Here is a 20,892-nt window from a genome sequence, read left to right on the forward strand (position 1 = left end):
TGATCGTTTTCTCATCATCTTCATTGTTCTGCAATGAAATTAACTTGCAAAAGCACAGCCTTTTGGATAGTGTGGCACCTTGGTTTGAGAAACAATTTGGACACTTCAACAGGAGGCTGAGGGGTGACCTTATAGAGGTTTATAAAATCATGAGGGGCATGGATAGTATAAATAAACAAGGCCTTTCCCTGGGGTGGGGGAGTCCAGAACTAGAGGGGATAGATTTAGAGTGAGAGGGGAAAGTTCTGAAAGGAACCTACGGGGCATTGTTTTCATGCAGAAGGTGGTGCATGTATGGAATGAGCTCCCAGAGGAAGTGGTGGAGGCTGGTACAATTACAACATTTAAAAGGCATCTGGATGGGTATATGCATTGGAAGGGTGAAGAGAGATGTGAGCTAATTGCTGGAAAATAGGACTAGATTAATTTTGGATATCTGCTGAGCTTGGCAGTCATCTTTATAGATTAATAACATTGCAGCAAAGGAGCCAATTCAATCCATTGGAAATGCTCTAGCCTCTTGGTAGAATGAACCAGATTACTCCCACTCCCACAAAGTTTCCCCATAATCTCGCAAATTCTTCTCCTTTAGAGTACTTATCCAATTGCATTTTGAAAACTTTGAAATTGCTTCCATCATTTTTCAGGCAATCCATTCCAGATTGAAACAGCATAAACAAATTCCCCACATCCTATCTCTGTTTTTTTTGGCAATTACCTTAAAAGTTGTGCGTTTTGGTGACTGAGGTTTCAGCCATGAGCAACAGCCCACTCTCATTTCGTCTGTCAAAATCTTTCATGATTTTAATACCTCAAAAACAAAAAAAAATTACTCAGAAGACAAAAACATTGAATAAATGAAAAGCTGAAAGAACACGGGAATAGTAACATAATGGCTCTGTCATCAGTCGAGTGACCCAGAGACATCCCACCACAGCAGCAAAGGAATTTAAATAAGTTTAAATTTGGAAGTAAAAAGCTAACATCAGTAATGGCAACCATGAAACAACTGGATTATTCTAAAGATATTTCTAGTTCACAAATGTTCTTTTGAAAAAAGGTAATCTTCTGTCCTTTGGTCTGCATTATTTTGATTCCAAAGTCAATAGCTGACTTTTCACGAACCTGTGGCCTAGAAAGGCACTCAGTTTCAGAGAAGTGTTCCAGCACCACCCTCTTAAAGGTGGAATGGAGAGTCATTACAAGCTGGCCTTAGCATGCCCACATTCCATGGGAAAAGGAATGGAATTATATGGTTCTCAACTCTGCTAAGCCCTCCAGCTTGACCATAGATCATCTTTTACCCCAATTTCACTTTCCTTCCTGATCCTTGATTCAATTTGTGGTCATAAATCAAACATCTTCGTATTGAATAAAGTCGATGGGAGTAACCTGGTTCATTCTACCAAGAGGCTAAAGCATTTCCAATGGATTGAATTGGCTTCTTTGCTGCAATGCTATGGATCTATAAAGATGTCTGCCAAGCTCAGCAGATATGTACAGAGATGTACAGTGTGGAAACTATGAAATAGGGGCACTATGAAATACTTTTAGCTCTGAAATGGTCTACATCTTTCTCTCTTCCTCTATGCAGCTCCTTAACACCAACCACTGGGTCAAAGACTTGATCACTGTCCCGACATCATAAGATGTGGCTCGGTGTCAACTTTTTCTTTTGATGATCACTCCTGCGAAGTGCCAAGAGATATTTTGCCCCTTTTAAAAAGGTGCTATATGAATGCAAATTGTTGTTATTCCCTCATTTTACGAGAAAGGGCAGGAGAAGCATCTGTCAGACAGAGTTGGGAATACACAGAAATACACATTTAGCACTTCTCTCCAATGACAATACATATCACCGGTAGGTAACCTTTAAACCATCCATTTGAATTGTTGGCAACATGCATCTTGTGCACTTAATAGTTTGCTATGCAGTGAGATGAGGTGAAATCTGAGTCTAAATGCTCTATTTTGTTGTGTAAGGGACAATTTCATAAAAGGCACACTTTACATTAGTGAAAGCGTCAGCCCTGACCTTGCCCCACCTGCTCATCAAATTAAGGCACTGAGAAAGGGCAAGTTAAAGTGAAGAGCACCTTGTTATGTAATATACAAAGCTTCAAAATACACAATAGCATTTGCCATTAACAGCAGTTAGATATATAAACTGCCAAATTTCTGAGCAGTGCCACTCCCATGGTAATTTTGGTGACAACGGTGGCAAGTGTCAGGTAGATGACCAACAACTGAGGTTTCAAAACCCACTCGCACTCACTCATCAAGGTGCCTTTCACCAATCCTCTTCATCCCAAACAGTCCTTCACTCATCAGCCATTGCCTGGAATACTGTAGCCTACAACATATAGACAGACAGGACACTGACCTGGATCTACACTTGCCCATATTTCCCTCCCCACCCCCATCTGCACTCTTGTCAGGTCCACACCCCCCACCAACCCACCCTCCCCTCCCAGCACCTTCCCCTGCCACCACAGGAATTGCTAAACCTACGCCTACATCTCTGCCCGCACCCCCCCCCCCACCCCCCTCACCTCTGTCCAAGGCCCAAAAGGAGCGTTCCACCATCTGTCAGATATTTACCTATACTTCCACAGATATCATTTACTGTGTCCATTGCTCCCGATGCGGTCTCCTCTACACTGGGGAGACAGGACACCACCTTGCGAAATGCTTCAGAGAACATTTTCAGGATACACACACACAATGCAACCCCACCGCCCAGTGAACGAACACTAACTCCCCCAAGGACGTGCAAGGCCTGGGCCTCTTCCACTACCAAACCCTTACCACCTGATGTCTTGAGGAAGAACGTGTTATCTTCCACCTTGGGACCCTCCAATCTCACAACGTCAATTTGGATTTCACCAGTTTCCTCACTTCTCCTCCCCCTACCTTATCCCAGATCCAACCTTCCAATTTGGCACTGCCCTCTTGACTTGTCCTACCTGTCCATTTTCCTTCCCACCTATCCGTTCCACCTTCCTTTCCAACCTATCACCTTCAACTCCCTATCGCATTCTCAGTTCCCTTCCCCCAGCCCCACCCTCCTCCCATTTATCTCTCTACTCCCTCTACTCACAAGCCTCATTCCTAATGAAGGACTTATGCCTGAAACGTCAAGTCTCTTGCTCCCCAGATGCTGCCTGACTGGCTGTGCTTTTGCAGCATACACTCTCAACTCCAATTCCCCAATGTGGTTAACTGATTTATTGTTGGCGATCAGACAACCCTCACCTCCATTCAATGGTCCTCAATAGAAATGAATCTATCTCATGTGGCAATAGGGCAGTGATGCTCCCACAGAGGAACAGCTCAGCATTATGCTTAGAGGCTAACACACAAAGGCACATTACTTATCCATAACCCCAAACAGTTATCAAGCAGCCAATAAAAGTTGCAATCCTGGAGAAAAATAAGTTGGTACCAAAAATGTTTTTTTTTCCCTTTTAAGATCATAAAACTAGGGTAAAGAACCAAGAAGTATGTGGTGTGCGACTCTAGAGGCTGGGAGGAGGATGGAAAATAGTACAGCCGGAAATCAGTTCACTAAAATAACACCACATTCAGATTATTTACAATAGCTACAGACCGCAGGAATGACTTGGAGATCAAGGGTAGCAGAAACATGGGAACACCACTGTACATTCCCTTCCAAACCACACACTAACCTGACTTGGAAATATATCACTGTTCCTTCAGCATCATTAGAAAATGTTGGAACTCACTCCTTAACAGCACTGTAGGTCTACCTATACAACATGAACTGCAGCGGTTCAAGAAGGCAGCTCACCACCACCTTCTAAGGAGCAACTAAGGATGGGTAATAAATGTTGCCCCAGCCATCCATATCCTATGAATGAATTTTAAATAAAAACCTCCAGGATTCCCAAAATGATTGCATTGTGGTTATGGTACCGAATCAGAAATCCAAAGCCTTGGGGCTGATAACATCCCACTTTGGTAACAGGGGGAAGAACCCATTTGGCTCCCTGCTGTCCTCATATAGTCCAGTCTGAGACACTCCAGGCTACTGCAATCGATGTGAACTGTCCATTAAAATGTTGTGGCAAGACATTCAGCTTCGATTTAGTTAGATTAAATTCCCTACAGTGTGGAAACAGGCCATTCCGTCAACAAGTCCACACCACCTTCCAATGTAATCCAGCCAGACCCATTCCCCTACCCTATATTTACCCTTGTCCAATGCATCTAACACTATGGGCAATTCAGCATGGCCAATTCACCTGACCTGCACATCCTTGGGATTATGGGAGGAAACCGGAGCACCGAGAGGAAACCCATGCAGACCGGACAGAATGTGCAAACTCCACACAGACAGTCGCCCAAGGCAGGAATCGAACCCGGGTCCCTGGCGCTGTGAGGCAGCACTCAGTGGCTAACTAATGAGCCACTGTGCCGCCCTATTAAAAGGAAATTAAAAATGGGCAATAAATGCTGACCTCATTAGTGATACCCATATCAATTTCAGTGAATTTGTACAAAGATAGAAGAAAGGTTGGAATGGGACACAATCTAATTTTATTGCACTGTCAATGTTTTAAAGATTACAGCATTTAACATCAATTCCTACTTTTAAACATACTTAGAAACAGAATGCTGGAACAAAATAACTATTCCCTTACAAATAAAAACATTGCTACATGATTTGTCACAGCAAACTTAAGTACAGTATCACAGTATAGCTACCCTCCATAATGCCTGGTTCTTTTGGATAAAAGAAACAAATGTTTAATTTGAGCAAGTTCCTGGGACATATTGTAATAATGAACAGAAAAAAACTTCAAACATTCGCATCTGAGCATTGTACACACTTGATTTAAAACATCCTCAAACCAATTTGCACAAAGTCTTTGGGGACTCCAGGGGTTTGGTGAGACAGAGATCATCATTTTAATTCAGGCAATGAAGCCAGATCAGAAAGAAAAGTCAAAGGTAGAGCTTGGGCGGGCTGGAAGTGTGTGAAAAATCTCTCACAAAAAGTTTTACTAGGTATGATTTTTACAGGGAATATAGAGATCTGGAATATTCTGGAATGTTCAGGTCATCAGTCAGCATCTGTGGAGAAAAGAGTTCATGTTTCAAGTATCAACCCTTCTTCAAACTGAACAAGAGTACAAATCGAATGCAATCAAACAGAGAAAGCAAGCAGCAAGAGAGTCACAGCATACACACTTAGGTTGTTAACTTGATGTAATTTTGTTTGATGTTTGAGGCCCATTTCTTCAATTACATTGGCATTTTCAGGATGTAAGTTTGCTAAATGAGCTGGAAGGTTCGTTTTCAGAAGTTGCGTCACCATACTAGATAATATAATCAGTGAGCCTCCAGTGAAGCACTGGTGTTATGACCTGCTTTCTATTTATGTGTTTAGGTTATTTGGGTTGGTGATGTCATTTCCTGCTCTTTTTCTCAGAGGGTGGTAAATGGGGTCCAAGTCAATGTGTTTGTGAGAAAAAGAGCAAGAAATGACATCACCAACCCAGGGAAACTCAAACATATAAATAGAAAGCGGACTATGCCACCACTGCTTTATCCAGAGGCTCAATGATGATGTTACCAGGTATGATGATGAAACGTCTGAAAACGAACCTTCCAGCTCAGCGAGCAAACTTACATCCAGTACCTCAACCTGAGCTACAAATCTTCTCAAAACTTGTTGGCATTTTCATTTTAATGTTGTTGCTTGTCCTCTCCCCACCACTGCCTTTCTTTCCTCTGGCATTATGTCCCTCTGCCCTGGTCTCCCAACTTGCCCTCCTGCCTGGCCTTGCTTCAACCCCCCACTCAGTCTTGTCCCTCATCCTCTGCCCTTATTTTAGCTGTTCCCTTCTTCGACCTCTGGTTCCAATCCTTGTACTGACGCACCCCCTCTACCTCATCCCACAAGTTGGTCAGCACAGCGACTCTCTTCCAGGAACTTTTGGTTCACTTGAAAAGTTGTTTCTTTCGATTAAAGTCACGATTTTCAGCAAGCAAACAACTGGAAGTGAAGACCTACTCTATCCCCTCCCTCATATTTGTTTGGCTTCGTTTTGAAAACTCTGAAGTGTTTCGGCCAGTTCCTATGGTGTTCTGTTCAGTTTAGATGTTTAGTGCATGGTGCTTCTACCCTGCACTGGTCAACTCTGCTGCATCGTTAATGGGTAACGATTGCATTTTTGTCCTAGTTCATGCATCACAGAAGGTTAGTATGCAGGCACAGCAAGTAATCAGGAAATTTCGTGTGGGAATGAATACAAGAATAATGAGGTTATGCTTCAATTAGACAGGCCATCGGTGAGACCAGATCTTGAGTACTCTGTACGGCCCTGTCACCGTACTTACAGAAGGGTGATAATGCACTGGAAACAGTTCAGAGAAGGTTTACTAGATTAATACCTGGAATGAGAAGCCTGATGTCTGAAAAAGTCCTGACAGGCTGGGCCCATATCCCCTGACCTTATTTGAAGAGTCAGAAGTGACTTAATTGAAACATAGAAGATCCAATGGGGACTTGATCGGGTGGGTGTTGAAAGGATTCAACATCCTTTGATTCTTGTGGGAGAATCTAGAACTGGGGATCAGATTCTAAAAATAACAGATCACCCACTGAAGACAGAGATGGGAAAAGATTTTATTTCTCCTCTGAGGATCAAGCGGCTTTGAAAGTCTCTTCCTCAAAGGGTGGTTGGTGCAAAATCCTCAAATAATTTTAAGGCAGAGATAAGTAGATTCTTGATTACCAAGGGGGAATAGCAGGAATGCAGATTCAAGGTTAAAATCAGATCAGCCATGACATTATTGAATGGCAGAGCAGACACAAACAGCCAACTGGCCTAGTCTTATTCCTTACTCAGATGCTGCAGTTCCAACGTTGGCTGACCGGTTGTGTGTCCTAGATCAGCTAGCCACTCAAATGCTGAATTAAGGTTCCAACACCTGGGAGAACATTGCTTTAAATTCTGTCAGTGTCAGAGTTTAATGCCATACCTGGAATACCGGACACTATTCCTCAGGAAGGACAGATTGGCTTTAGAGAGTACAAATTAGATTCCCCAGAATGATACCCGGACTCCTGGATTAAATTTTGAAGGCATTAGCCGGGAGGTGAGAACACAAACTCAAGCAGTATTCCCTGGAATTTAGAAAGTTAATATGGCAATTTCATTAAGATGTTGAAACTTACTATATTGAAGGGAACAGGTTAGTTTCTCCTATCCTACTTCCTCTGGTTGCCACATCTTGGACTAGGAAGTATTGTCATCTTTCAGTGAGAGGTTAGGAAAAAACTTCTATATACAAAGAATGACAGAAGTTGTAACCATTTTGCCTAAGTGGCAACTAATTCTAATTCCATTTTTAATCTATAAATCTCAGATTGAAATTTTTGTTAATATTTGCTTAATGAGAGATACAGGGCAAAGGTGGTTAGACGTACTTAGGTCACAGCACAGTCACTGAATGATGCATCAGCTTCAGGCACTGCATAGTCACCCCCTCTGACTGGTGATAGGGACTGCTAGGGCTACATCAGTACCAGACATCCCCCACTGCAGCAAGAAACAAGCTGTTCTCAAAACGCATTCTACTAATCCATACTATCCCAATGAGATTTAGAAGTAACTATCTTGAATTGATAGCCCTGGCTTTGAACTTGCACAAAAGTCATAACATTCTCTGCACATCAACCCCATAGAATTCATTCATAATTTTATAGACTTTTAGATTAGATTTCCTACAGTGTAGAAACAGGCCCTTTGGCCCAACAAGTCCACACCGACCCTCCAAAGAGTAACCCACCCAGACCCATTTCCCTCTGACTAGTGAACCTAATGCAATCAGCAATTTAGCATGGCCCTCCCACATCTTTGGAATGTGGGAGGAAACTGGAGCACCTGGAGAAAACCCATGCAGACACGGGGAGAATGCGCAAACTCCACATAGACAGTTGCCCAAGGCTGGAATTGAACCTGGGATCCTGGTGCTGTGAGGCAGCAGTGCTAACCACTGAGCCGCTGTGCCGCCCATAACTTCCATTAGGTAATGTCAGAACCTTAACCTTTTCAAAAGGAAAGCACCAACACGATCAGCTCTTTGCGAAAAATTCTTCAGTGCACTGATTGTAATGAGGTCAGCCAGGAGGACATTATAGAATTTAAGTTCCCTGATTGCACCACATTAACAGCCCCACACAGGGAGCCCTGGCTGACAGATATAAACAAGAGTGACCCCTTTTCTCAAAAACCTCCTTCTTTGCTTTTGGTTGCACTTCAGTCCCACGCTCCTGATCTTTGGGCACCGGGTACGGAGGAGGGAGGGCAGGTCTGAAGACCTCCTCGTGGGTCTGCTCCTGGGCCTGGCCAAACTGGCCATAAACAGGTTCAGGCAGCAGGCTGTGGAGGGGGTCGTTAGGGCCGACTGCCTGCCCCTCTTCCGACAGTAACATTAGGGTCCAGGTGTCCTTGGAGAAAGAGCACGCGGTGTCCACCAACACCCTGGAGTTGTTCAGGGAGAGGTGGGCGCCGCAGGGAGTGAAGTGAATTATTTCCCTGAGCAACTCTATTTTGATTTAACCCCTGCCCTCCCCTTCACTGTTTGATCATGCAGCATTGCCTTTTGATGTGAAGGGCACTGGCCACTCAGGTGTTTCCTATCTTCCTGGTGGTAGAAAGTGAATAAAGATTTGTGCACCTTGTGTCTTTCATTGTGTCTCACACCTGCACACACACAACATGGGTGCTGGGGAAGAAATAAGCCCTACTGCAGTTAGGTGGTAGTGTGGGGGTAATGAAAAAAAGAAAACAAAAACAGGAGTACATCATGGGTTCTGAAAAAAAAACAATGCTGGCTCTGAGGAAGGACTCTCTGGCTGTAAGTCAAGGGTGACTGGTGACTGAAGACTGAAGACCAGTCTCTGTGGAGTTATTTCATTCAGCTTTAGAGCGATCTATGTAAGTCTTTTTACTATTCCTTCCAGGTGTGTGTGTCAATTTTATGTGGAGAATGACCTGCATATAGCAATCATCTACATATATATATATACCTCCCATTAGTCAACTTCCTTTTCCCTCAGTGTATTTATCCCTCTCTCAAAAATGTCAGCATGAAGTCAACTTTGAACTTCTCCCCGAGAGAAGATTCTCCCCATAACACTCCTGACAGGATAAATCAATTTGAGCTGCAGAATGCATTGCGAATCTCACACTGTACATTTTTTCCAATAATTACTGCTCCTGCCCTTCACATTGAGACATTATAGTTCTTGCAATATTGGGATGGGGGGGTGGGGGGAGGTGGCATCAATCTGATGTAGACAGAGAAATGCCTCAAAAATCAGTATGGAGAAAGAAGGGACCGCTAGGGCTACATCAGTACCAGACATCCCCCATTGCAGCAGCAAGAAACAAGCTGTTCTCAAAACGCATTCTACTATTCAATGCAATCCCATCTGCCCTATCCCAACACTACCATCCACACCATCACTTGCTTCATTTATAGCCTGATCCTGGTCTCTGGTGGAATTGACTTTTCAAATATTTTAAAGAAAAAAAAAAAAAAAAAAATCGCAGGGAACGCTCAGCAAGGGCCACATGACAACAATCAGGAATGGACATTGTGGCTTGCTTTCTTAGAATAAATATTGCTCCTCTGACAAAAAACTAATTGCAGTTGTCCTGCTGGGATTAACTAAAATCCAAACAGATCAGGTATCAGACTTTGGATTGACATTTGCAGGATTTGTACTGTAAAGAGCTCCTGGGTGCAATGAGGAACAGAATATATTCGACCTGTAGTACTGCTTCCCTTACAGTAAGGGGTGTTGTTGTTCCCCAGGAGTGATAGAGCATCCTTGCGCCATCAGGTGACAGAAACTACAATTGTCAGTTTAATATGGAAAAATATTAATGTACTGTAGATCATAGAATCATACAATCCCCAGATGTGGAAGCAGGTCATTCAGTCCATCAAGTCCACATCAACCCTCCAAAGATCATTCCACCCAGCCCCACCCCCTTACCCTACTCCTGTAACCCTGCATTTACCCACAGCTAACACACCTAATCTGGACACTATGGGGCAACTTAGCATGCACAATCCACCTAACCTGCACACATTTGGACGGTGGGAGGAAACCAAAACACCCACAGGAGACCTGCAGAGAGAAGGTGCAAACTTCGCAATGACAGTCACCTCAGGCTGGAATAGAACCTGGGTCCCTGGTGCTGTGAGGCACCACTGTGCTAACCACTGAGCCATTGTGCTGCTTCATTTTAAGCAGGATACAATGCTCAATGAAATAACACTAAATTATCTCCATTTTATATGAATTACAGTAATCAGTAAAAGGGATGACGGGGGAATGTTTGTTAGGGAAGAAAAATATTGTGTTCTTTTGCCTGAGTAACTGAACAAACCAAAACAAGATGTGCTCAGTTTAATCTCCTTTCACCTAGGAATCACTTCTCTCAGTTGGGATAAGAACTCAGGCAAATTCAAAATTGGAAAAAGGAGGAGGTGGTATAAACAGCAATAGTCTCCCCTTTGCTGGAAAACCTACCATGAGGACAAATCGGGGCTTAGCGGTGAATTCCTCTCTAACCAAACAGTGCTCGAGGTTAGAAAGTAGTGTTGGCAATTTTGTAGTGGAGGTACCCTGCACATTTACTTAGCAGAGCAAATCGATTCAACTCAATTTCAAATAAGGAATCCTCTTGTGGTGCAGTGGTAGTATCCCTATCCCTGAGCCGAGAGACCCAGGTTCAAGTCCCACCTGCTCCAGAGGGGCATATAAACATCTCTGAACAGGTTGATTAGGAAAAGTATGTCAAATAAAGAGATGCAGAAATGGTTGCCAAATTGTTCAAATGCTCCTTTCTTCCCATTGTGCCGTCTTCTGGCAATGCATTCTCTTGCAGTGTTCAAAATTCCCTGCATTGATTCCCTCTTGATTATAAAGAATTTGGAAATAGCTTCAAATGTGTGAATACCAGACATAAATTCAAACAGCTGCAGCATTATGAAGTAAGGTTGAGGGAGCTAGGGCTTTTCTCATTGGAGCGAAGGAGCATGATAGAGGTGTTCAAGATGATGAGAGGACTAGATAGAGTGGATAGTCAGAGACGATTTCCCAGAGTGGAAATTGCTATCATGAGGGGGCATAATTTTAAGGTGAATGAAGGAAGGTTTTGGGGAGATGTCAGAGGTAGGTTATTTACACAGAGTGCGGAATACACTGCTGGCAGTTCAGTCAAATACATAAGGGACATGTAAGCAACTCTTGGATAGGCACATGGAAGATGAAGGCTATGTAGAATGGGATAAAAGATTGACAACAGGGTCCCAGGTTCGATTCCAGCCTTGGGCGACTGTCTGTGTAGAGTTTGCACATTCTCCCAGTATCTGCGTGAGTTTCCTCTGGGTGCTCCGGTTTCCTCCCACAGTCCAAAGATGTGCAGGTTAAGTGAATTGGCCATGCTTAATTGCCCATAATGCTAGGTGCATTAGTCAGAGAAATGGGTCTGGGTGGTTTACTCTTCGGAGGGTTGGTGTGGATTGGTTGGGCCGAAGGGCCTGTTTCCACATTGTAGGGAATCTAATCTAATCGAGGGCTGAAGGGCCTGTACTGAGTATTTCTGTTCTATGTTCTATAAAGCTGTGAGGCTGTTTTTGTTGGTTATACTGTCTCCACCTTCAGTCCTGCACACAGAAAAACTCGGGTGGCTAAACGTATGGGACCTCTCATTCCCAAAGGGTTTCCCTGCCCACACCTACTGAAACACCTTACAGATCCTGCCGTTACCAACAGGCTGGTGGTTTCTAATGGTCTTAAATATGGAAGAACAAGCTTGGAAATAGTCACTCAAGTGGCTCTAGCCTTGCCTGAAATGATTTTGATGTTGACGGTGGGTTTGTCCAGCTGAATTAGCCTGCTTTCACACGCCAAGGGCTGTTCACATGGGAAAAAAAAAAACACAAAAGAAAGCCTACGCTTTCCAAATAAAATTAAAGCCAGATCACAGGGAGGGAATTACAGGTCAATAGCTACTTGAGGACAGCAATCAGTTTAAACCCATTCTTATTTAATGTTGTGATCTTCAGTTAGATTACAGCCTATAAAGGTCAAAGGTAAATTTGTCATATTCCCAGAGGATCATAGTCCTCAGAAACAGAGAGAGAGAGACTGGTGTTGAGTTTAATCAGAGTTTCACCACACCTTAGGAGTGGGGTTGAGAGGGCAGGACCTTCATAGTGACCTCAGTTGGTATGGGATTTGTGTCACTGTGCATCGCAAACCAGCTGTCCAGCTAACTGAGCTGACATGGTCAGTGACTGAGTCCTGGTTATCTATTATTCTCTCAATACAGCAGCTGAAGCCCTTGATAAGTTCTTAACCTACAGCTCACTCCCTTTCCATTGCTTTTGCAAATTTAAGACATGAAATTTTGCACACAATATTTTCTCAAGTTCAGCCAGAGAATGATGAGGTATCTGAGCTGCTGTCAGCTCTTTGAGATCCTCTGGTTTGATAATCTATCAGAGAGAGTGACCAATAGTAAGTTGGACATTTTCATAACCAAGAGACACTCGCAATAATGTCGCTATACTGGTTGGTACCTCCTTTCTGGCTGGTGTCAGAAACATGAAAGATACCCATACTGTGGAGCTAAGACAAGGCATTATTAGATACCTGAGAGAGAAGAGGAAAGGGAGAAGCCTCAAGAAAGGCAGAAAAATGGTTTTTAATGCTACTCAAATAGAAAATGGAGAGAAATGAATAAAATTAGTGACCAGGAGAGCCCACTCGACAATGAAAATCAACCTTCCCGTACAGGAGGGTCCCTGATGGTCTGAGCGGGGGGTGTTCATGTTACTTGTGGGTTCCTTTCCCTCTTGACCCTATTTTTGGGGGATAATCACATTCAGACTAGAACTGGGCTATTCAAGGCCAAAGTCAGGGAACATTTCTTTCCACAAAGTGTGTTGCAAATCCAGAACTCAAAAGGCTGTGGATACTGGTTAAATGCAACTTTCAAAACTAATGTTAGTAGATTTTTGTTTGGGGGGGGGGGGGGGGTGGAGATTGGTGCAGAGTAGTGGAGGGCATCAAGGGATTTAGGGTGAAGACAGTTAATTGGACTCAGTGTATAGATCACCCAAGACTGATCGAACAGGCCTCTTTCTATTCCTGTAATTATCCTCACTAAATGTTCTTTATAGATTGTGACCAGCCCTTTCTATGGCACGAACAGCATCGCTTTGCTCCATTACATCATGGAAACTTGGACCCACTTGATAAGGTGACATTGGCAGCCCTGGTCTCTCTCAGAGCAGGACTCCTCCCATTTCAACAACTACAACCTATATTTATGCAGCACCTTTAGCAGAACAAAACCTTCTAAAGTTTTTCACAGAAGCATGATCAAAAAAAAAGCTGGCATGGAGCTGTATAAAGACATATTGCTAGAATGACAAATAAATTGATCAAACATCAAACAGGAAGGCTTTAAGAAGCATTTTAAAACAGGAGAGAGAGAGAGAGAGAGACAGACAGACAGACAGAGAGGCACAGAGTTGTGGAAATGAAATTCCAGAGCTCAAGACCCAGGTGTCTGAAGACATAGCAACCCATGGCAGAGCGATGGAAATTAGGAATCATGAAACGATAGAATTCCCTTGTCTTTATTATGGTTGGACAACTATTTAGTTGGAATTCAAAGCAATGCTGGTGCTGGCTATGCTGTAAACAGTACTGCAGTGGGAAGCCTGGTTGACCTTCCCGTCCCAGCACAAGCCAAACACAGAACAGCTGATGGGTTGAGCCAGTTCAGTTTAAGGCATCGAATTGAACCTGAAGGCAGTAGCAGTATTAACTTTCTCTCTCTCCCCCTCTCTTTCCACTGAGCTTCATGTACTGTACCATGGATGATCCGACGCAGTTCTCCTTTATTCCCAGAAGTAACGGAGATACCAGATTGTCTCATTCTTGAGCTGCGGGCCAAAGAGAGGGTTCAGCTGAGCTAGGATGGCAATGAGCCAGCTAAAGGAAAGAAGGAAATTACAGAGTTTAATCCAATAAAGTGGCTTCACGTGAGGATTACTTAATTAACTTCTGTTGCCACCGAATCCCGGTTACAAAGGAAATCTTGAACAACCACAAGGTATGAATCCTTTATCTAGTCACACCAGGTTGTTTGGCTTTCAATAAAATCTATTTAATTGCACCAAATTTATTCCAATTAGGGCCAACTAGCAATGTTACTCTTTAATTCAAGGGTTTGAACTGACAGTACAGAAAGGACTGACTACAGTTCTAATCTCACTTTTGTAACTTGGTAAATATACTTTATTAAGCCTCAATGTGGAGTCTATCTCAGCAGGCAAGACAGGACACAACCAGCAACCAGTCACATTCTAAATGAAAGCAGAGTAGCAACAGACTTTCCTAAATCAGCTCCAAGAGAAATCAGAATCCTGCCTTATACTCAGCTTGTTATCTGATCCATCACACATCTCTGACTTTAATCTTGTGCCTGCAATGCAAAACTCTCTATCTAATGCTGTTTGAAAGTCCCAGTATCTTACATCTACCTTGTATCCCACATCTATCTCTTATTTATTCATTGACAGGATGTGGGTGTCATTGGCTTGCCAACATTCATTGACCGTACCAAACTGACTCTCAACTGCTCTCTGGGCAATCACATTGCTACGGTTAGAGCTGGATTTTTAATATTACTCAAGATGTCAGTGTCTCTGGCATCTTATTGTCTATACCTAGTTCACAGAGTCATAGAGATATACAGCATGGAAACAGACCCTTCAGTCCAACCCGTCCATGCTGACCAGATATTTTATATAAATCTGATCCCATTTCCCTCTAAACCCTTCCTATTCATATACCCATTCAGATGATTTTTAAATGTTGCCATTGCACCAGCCTCCACTACTTCCTCTGACAGCTCATTCCATACACGTACCACCCTTTGCATGAACAAGTTGCCCCTTAGGTGACTTTTAAATCTTTCCCCTCTCACCTTAAACCGATGCCCTCCAGTTTTGGACTCCCCCATCCCAGGGGAAAAGACTTGTCTATTTATCCTATCCATGCCCCTCATGATTTTACAAACCTCTATAAGGTCATCCCTCAGCCTCCAACGCTTGAGAGAAAATACTCTGTCTATTCAGCCTCTCCCTATAGCTGAAACTCTCCAACCCTGTCAACATCCTTTAAGTCTTTTCTGAACCCTTTCAAGTTTAACAACATCTTTCCTATAGCAGGGAGACCAGAATTGCATACAGTATCCCAATAGTGGCCTAACCATTGCCCTTGAGAAGGAGATGGCGAACTGCCTTCTTGAGCTGTTGCAGTCCATTTAGTACACCCATAATGCCATTTGGGAGAGAATTCCAAGATTTTGACCTAATGAGACCGAAGGGAACAGCAATTTATTTCCATGTCAGGATGGTGAGTGGCTTGGAGAAGAACTTCAAGTGGAGGTGTTCTCATTGATCTGCTGCCCTTGTCCTTCAAGATAGAAGTGGCTGTGGGTTTGGGAAGTGTTGTCTAAGGATCTTTGGTGAATTTCTGTGGCGCCTCTTGTAGATAGTACACACTGATACTACTGAGAAATGGTGCTGGAGAGAGTAGATGTTTGTGAATATGGTACCAAATCAAACAGGCTACTCTGACCTGGCTGGTGTCAAGTTTCTTGAATGTGTTTGGAGCTGCACCCATTCAGACAAGTAGGGGCATTGCAACACACTCTTAATCCATACTTTTGTGGATGATGGACAGGTTTTGGAGAGTCAGAAGGTGAGTTACTTACTGCAAGATTCTTATTGTCTGACCTGTTCCTGTAGCCACTGTGTTTAATACTTAGTGCAGCTCCGTTTTTGATCAATGGCAACCCTCAGGATGTTGATAATGCGGAATTACAGTCAATGGCATTATCTTTGCCATTCTCTCTTGTTGGAGATGACTTAGCATTTGTGGGGCACAAATATTTCTTGCCAATTTTCAGCTCAAGCCTGGACATTGTCTAGGTCTTGCTGCATTTGACATGGACTGCTTTTGTTCTCAAGTTGTTGCAAACACAGTGTTGGATATTGTTCAATCATCAGCAAACATTTGAATTCTGAGCTTTTATTTCAACCCAGAAACCTGAAGCAAACTGGTTTACAGATCCTACAGCTTGTTCCTCCTTTAAGAGAGAGATAGGGCATTATTAGCTATCTGCCAATTGACCTTTATAAGTACATTAGCTTCTTTTAGCATACACACAGTCCATAACATGGTACTTACAATAAATAGCAACAAACCGCTGTCGTGACGATCATTGTTATTATTACACTGCAAAATAAACAGAAGGATGGAATTAAAAATTAATAAGAAAGGCCAATACTCTTAACCAAACAATGTGTCAGGTAATACATGAGGGAAACCAAGGAACTCAAAATGCTTCTCAGCTGAAGGTCAAGAAGTGGGAGGGAGAGGCAACGTACAATATTAAAAAGAAACAAAATGTGCATTAAGGCCTTCCTGGGGACATTTCTATAATTTTCACCAGGCCCACATCCTTCAGATTTCTCCATTCAACAAATTCTGACCTCTTGAGCATCCCCAATTTTTAATCACTTTATCATTGGTAACCACGTATTCAACTTTCAAAGCCCAAAACTCTGGAATTCCCTCACAGAACTTCTTACTCCCTACCTCCATTTCCTCTTTTAAAGTACTCCTTAAAATTGACATCATTGACCAAACTTTTGATCATCTGTCCTAATATTGCTCTGAGTAGTGCAATATCATTTCCACATTATAACACTCGTGTGAAGCATATTGGGATGGTTCACGCTAAATACAAATAACTACCACGTTGTGGGCATCACTGACAATGTTAGCAATTGTTGTCTATCTCTACTTTTCTCTCGAAGTGGTGACGGTGAGGGATCTTGAATTGTTGAAGTCAGTTTGACGTAGGCAGACTCATGTTTAGGAAGGGTTTCCAGGATTTTGACCCAGGCACAGTGATATATCGTTAAGGTAAATGGCCATCCTATTGGATTTATCAGTACCTCTCCTGTATCTAAAATTATTCTTCGTTTAAGCCTTTAACATGATTGCAGCTATGCCACCCCATCAAAACTCAAGCGATGGGTATGGGGATCAGTGTCAGGGTCTCAATTATTGACAATTTGTATTGACAACTTGAAAGAAGGAATCAAAAGGCATGGCTTCTAAATTTGCTGATGGTACAATGAAATAGGTAGGAACACAAGTCGATTTTCCTGCTCCTCGGATGCTGCCTGATCTGCTGTGCTTTTCCAGCACTACTCTAATCTAAACTCTGGTTTTCAGCATCTGCAGTCCTCACTTTTGCCTAGGAACATAAGTTGTGAAGAAGATATAGCAAGTCTGCTGTTGGAGACAGGTCAGAGACAGAAATGAGCAAAAATGTGACAGATAGAGTACAATGTGGGAAAACGTCCAACTGGTCAGGGCAACTTGATAAGCCATATATGGATGCAAATTTGCTCGCTGAGCTGGAAGGTTTGTTTTCCATAAAAACAAATCTTCCAGCTCAGCAAGCAAACTTACATCCAGAACCTCAACCTGAGCTACAAATCTTTTCTAAACTCAATAAGCAGTATATTATTTAAATGGAGAGAGACTGCAGAAGAGAGAGATCTGGGCATCTAGATACATAATTCATAAAACATTAGAATACGGTCATAGCAAATAAATTAGGAAGGCAAATTTTGTTGTTTATTGCAAAGATAATGGAGTATAATAGCAAGAATGTTTTGCTATAGTTGTAAAGGACATCAGTAAAAGCAATCTGGACTAATATGTACAATACATTTTGGGTCCTTTATTTGAGAAAGTGTGCTTGAAGCAGTTCAGAGGAGGCTCTCTCAACTGATATCTGGGGTGGGGAATTGACTTTTCGTGAAAGGTTGGACAGGTGGAGACAATATATTTGAATTCAAAAGACAGATGATCTGATTGAAACATTCAGGACATTGAGATGTGGATGATCTTGAGGAGATCTAATGGTGTGTAGCTGTAAAGACATTTCACATCTTCAGGAGACTAAAATGAAGTAGCATAGTTTAAAAATAAAGGTCTTTCAGTTAAGATGGAGACGAGGAGGATAATCTTTTTCTCTCAAAAGGTTGACTGTGTTTGGATTTCTGGGGGAAAAAAACCAAAAAGCAATGGTTTTTGAGGGGGGTAGGGTTTATTAAATATTTTAATAGCAAACGTAAATTGGTTCTTGGCCAAGCAGGGAGTCAGCGGTTACCTGGAGTAGACAGGGAAAACGGATTTGAGGCCACAACTAATCATCAAAGTGATCTTATCAATTGATAGACTGTTTGGCCCCTCGAGTCTGCGCGATCATAAATTTGTACATATAGGTCTCTAATCCAAAAATAGCTCTAAATCAAGCACAATTTAGTGACTTCACACTGAAGGCAGTGTGAATGAGATTTTTTAAAACAAAAATCGACTTAGAGGTGCCAGTGGCGGACAAAGTTAAAAATCACAACCAGGTGATAGTCCAACAGAGCTGGAAATGTGTTGCTGGAAAAGCGCAGCAGGTCAGGCAGCATCCAGGGAACAGGAGAATCGACCCGAAATGTCGATTCTCCTGTTCCCTGGATGCTGCCTGACCTGCTGCGCTTTTCCAGCAACACATTTCCAGCTCTGATCTCCAGCATCTGCAGACCTCACTTTCTCCTCAAAGATAGTCCAACAGGTTTATTTGGAAGTACAAGCTTTCAGAGCGCCGCTTAGGAGATGCCAAAGAGTAGTGAATGCACAGTGGATGTTAACAGTAGGAGTACATATTCCTCAGTCCTTACAAGAGTAAGATTGGCCTAAAAAAAAAGAATACCGCAAAAACTAGCAGAGGGATTGAGATGGTGATCAATACCAATGTTGTAACTGCCTCATAGGGACCAATGATAATGCCATTCAAACCTCAGAATTATCCTTCAGTACTAAACATATTCTCATCGATAAAGATGAACAATTCAACAGCATTTTCTACAGTCCCCTTCAGCATAATGGTTGTGTGAAGTTTCGGAATATCCTATGCAGCTGTAAGGCCTGCAAAACAGAGATGGCAGCAATTCACAAAACTTATGCAGGCCACACCATACATGCATCAATTTAAATTAAATACAGAATCAGTAGGGGAAGCATTTTTTTAGGCAGGAAACTTTGCAAATTATCTTTATAGCACAGTCTGGAATGGACTGAGAGGACACTCCATTGTTGTCCAGCAACCAGACAGGTTTCAGAGCTTAAACCTGAATTGGAACACCTCCATATCACAGATGTCTCACTGAATATTTACTCCATAAACAACTTTCAACCAAAATATCAATAGTATATCTAAGATGTGCAAATAAATGAATGACAAATACATAAATGTCTTCATTACAGCCAAAACTTAACTACTTCAGACTTGAGGCTTCCGTCAATCTCTGCAACACTGATCGGCAGAATAAAACCACAAGCTATGGCTCAGTGAGTATGTAGTCACCTCCAAATCACAAGATTGAGAATTTAAGTCTCACTCCGGGATGCTAACACACAAACTAATCCTGATGCTTCAGTGCAGTATTGAGGGGATGCTGGAACATCAATGTGCTGTCTTTTGAGACATTAAACAGAGTCCCCAATTGCCCTAATGCGTGTCACATTTCAAAGAAGCACAGGGAAACTAACCAATAATTATCCCTCAAACAACCAAATCAAAAAGTAATTGCAAGGGTGCAGGGAAAAGACAGCAAAGCAGTCTTAACCAAGTTATTTTGGCAGAGGGCCATTATGGGTATGACAGGCTGATTTCCCTCGTTCTTTATTGCAGCAATCCTATGAATCCATGGACAGATTATCTGGTCATTTTGACATGACTATTTATGGCAGCTCACTGTGAACAATGACCATTCACGTTTCAAAGGTAATTCATTGGTCACAAGTTGCTTTAAAGCATCCATGGTGGCTGTGAGAGAGACTATGCAAATATAAGTCTTTCTTCATAACTATTTGCAATTTATAACATTAGCATAATAACAAAACCTCCCAAGATACCTTACAGATAACATTAACCTTGCATAAAACAAAACATAGGAGGTCACGAGGAGAGGTGACCTGGTCAAAGAGGTAGGTGTCACGGAGAATCTTAAAGGGAGAGAGAGATGGAAAAAGGGGGAACTTACATGCAAATTAGCAGAAAAACAATAGGCACTGAGGCGGAGGCAGAGAAAATGAAAACAAAGGTGATGAACTGAAATACAAATCAAAAATAGCAAATAAAAAAAAGCAAATAAAACCGAAAAACTGCGGATGCTGTAAATCAGAAACAAAAATAGGAATTGCTGGAAAATCTCAGCAGGTCTAGCAGCATCTGTGGACAGTTAACTTGACCCGAAACGTTCACTCTGATTTCTCTCCACCGATGCTGCCAGACCTGCTGAGCTTTTCCAGCAAGTCCTATTTTTGAATCAAATATAACACCTTCCTTCTACATTTGGAGGTCTTCTTACAAAATCACGGGAAATTAAGGCGACAGAAAAATTCAAGCATGTAATAAATCTAAAGGCATGAAAATATATACTAAGTCGTGCAGAATGACAGACCCCAGACATCCCCCACCCACCAGTAAATCCATCACCATTCGTTAGAAACGCTGTGTGGATACGTACCCTCTGTTGGGACCCTTCGGCACAAACCAAGGCAGAGCAAAGCCCACAAGCCCCCAGAAGATAGTGAAGCAGACCATGGGGATGGTCACCGAATGGCTGGTCATCTTGTCCTTGTCCCAGTCTCCTGCTTCCCCACTGCCAACCGCTTCTTCC

General features: G+C 42.5%; 1 protein-coding gene across 1 annotated transcript; it reads right to left on the reverse strand.

The window, feature by feature from the left end:
- Positions 1-4,543: 4,543 nt before the first annotated feature.
- Positions 4,544-20,892, reverse strand: atp6v0e2 (ATPase H+ transporting V0 subunit e2). The gene is made up of 4 exons (XM_043713015.2): positions 20,740-20,892; positions 16,325-16,372; positions 13,940-14,059; positions 4,544-5,097 (listed from the first exon to the last, which is right to left on the reverse strand). Exons 1-3 carry the CDS (start codon positions 20,841-20,843, stop codon positions 13,966-13,968), a joined length of 246 nt encoding a protein of 81 aa, XP_043568950.1. The 5' UTR covers positions 20,844-20,892; the 3' UTR covers positions 4,544-5,097; positions 13,940-13,965.

The sequence above is a fragment of the Chiloscyllium plagiosum genome, unplaced genomic scaffold (assembly GCF_037043375.1).
Source record: "Chiloscyllium plagiosum isolate Xiang-an unplaced genomic scaffold, Cpla_swu_hap1 HiC_scaffold_22, whole genome shotgun sequence".
Lineage (NCBI taxonomy): Eukaryota > Metazoa > Chordata > Chondrichthyes > Orectolobiformes > Hemiscylliidae > Chiloscyllium > Chiloscyllium plagiosum.

Coding starts and splice junctions, on each gene's coding strand:
- atp6v0e2 (XM_043713015.2), bottom strand. CDS start 20,843: ATGACCAGCCATTCGGTGACCATCCCCATGGTCTGCTTCACTATCTTC. Junction 16,373..20,739: donor CCGAAGGGTCCCAACAGAGG/GTACGTATCCAC, acceptor TTTATTTTGCAG/TGTAATAATAACAATGATCG. Junction 14,060..16,324: donor GCGGTTTGTTGCTATTTATT/GTAAGTACCATG, acceptor TCTTTCCTTTAG/CTGGCTCATTGCCATCCTAG.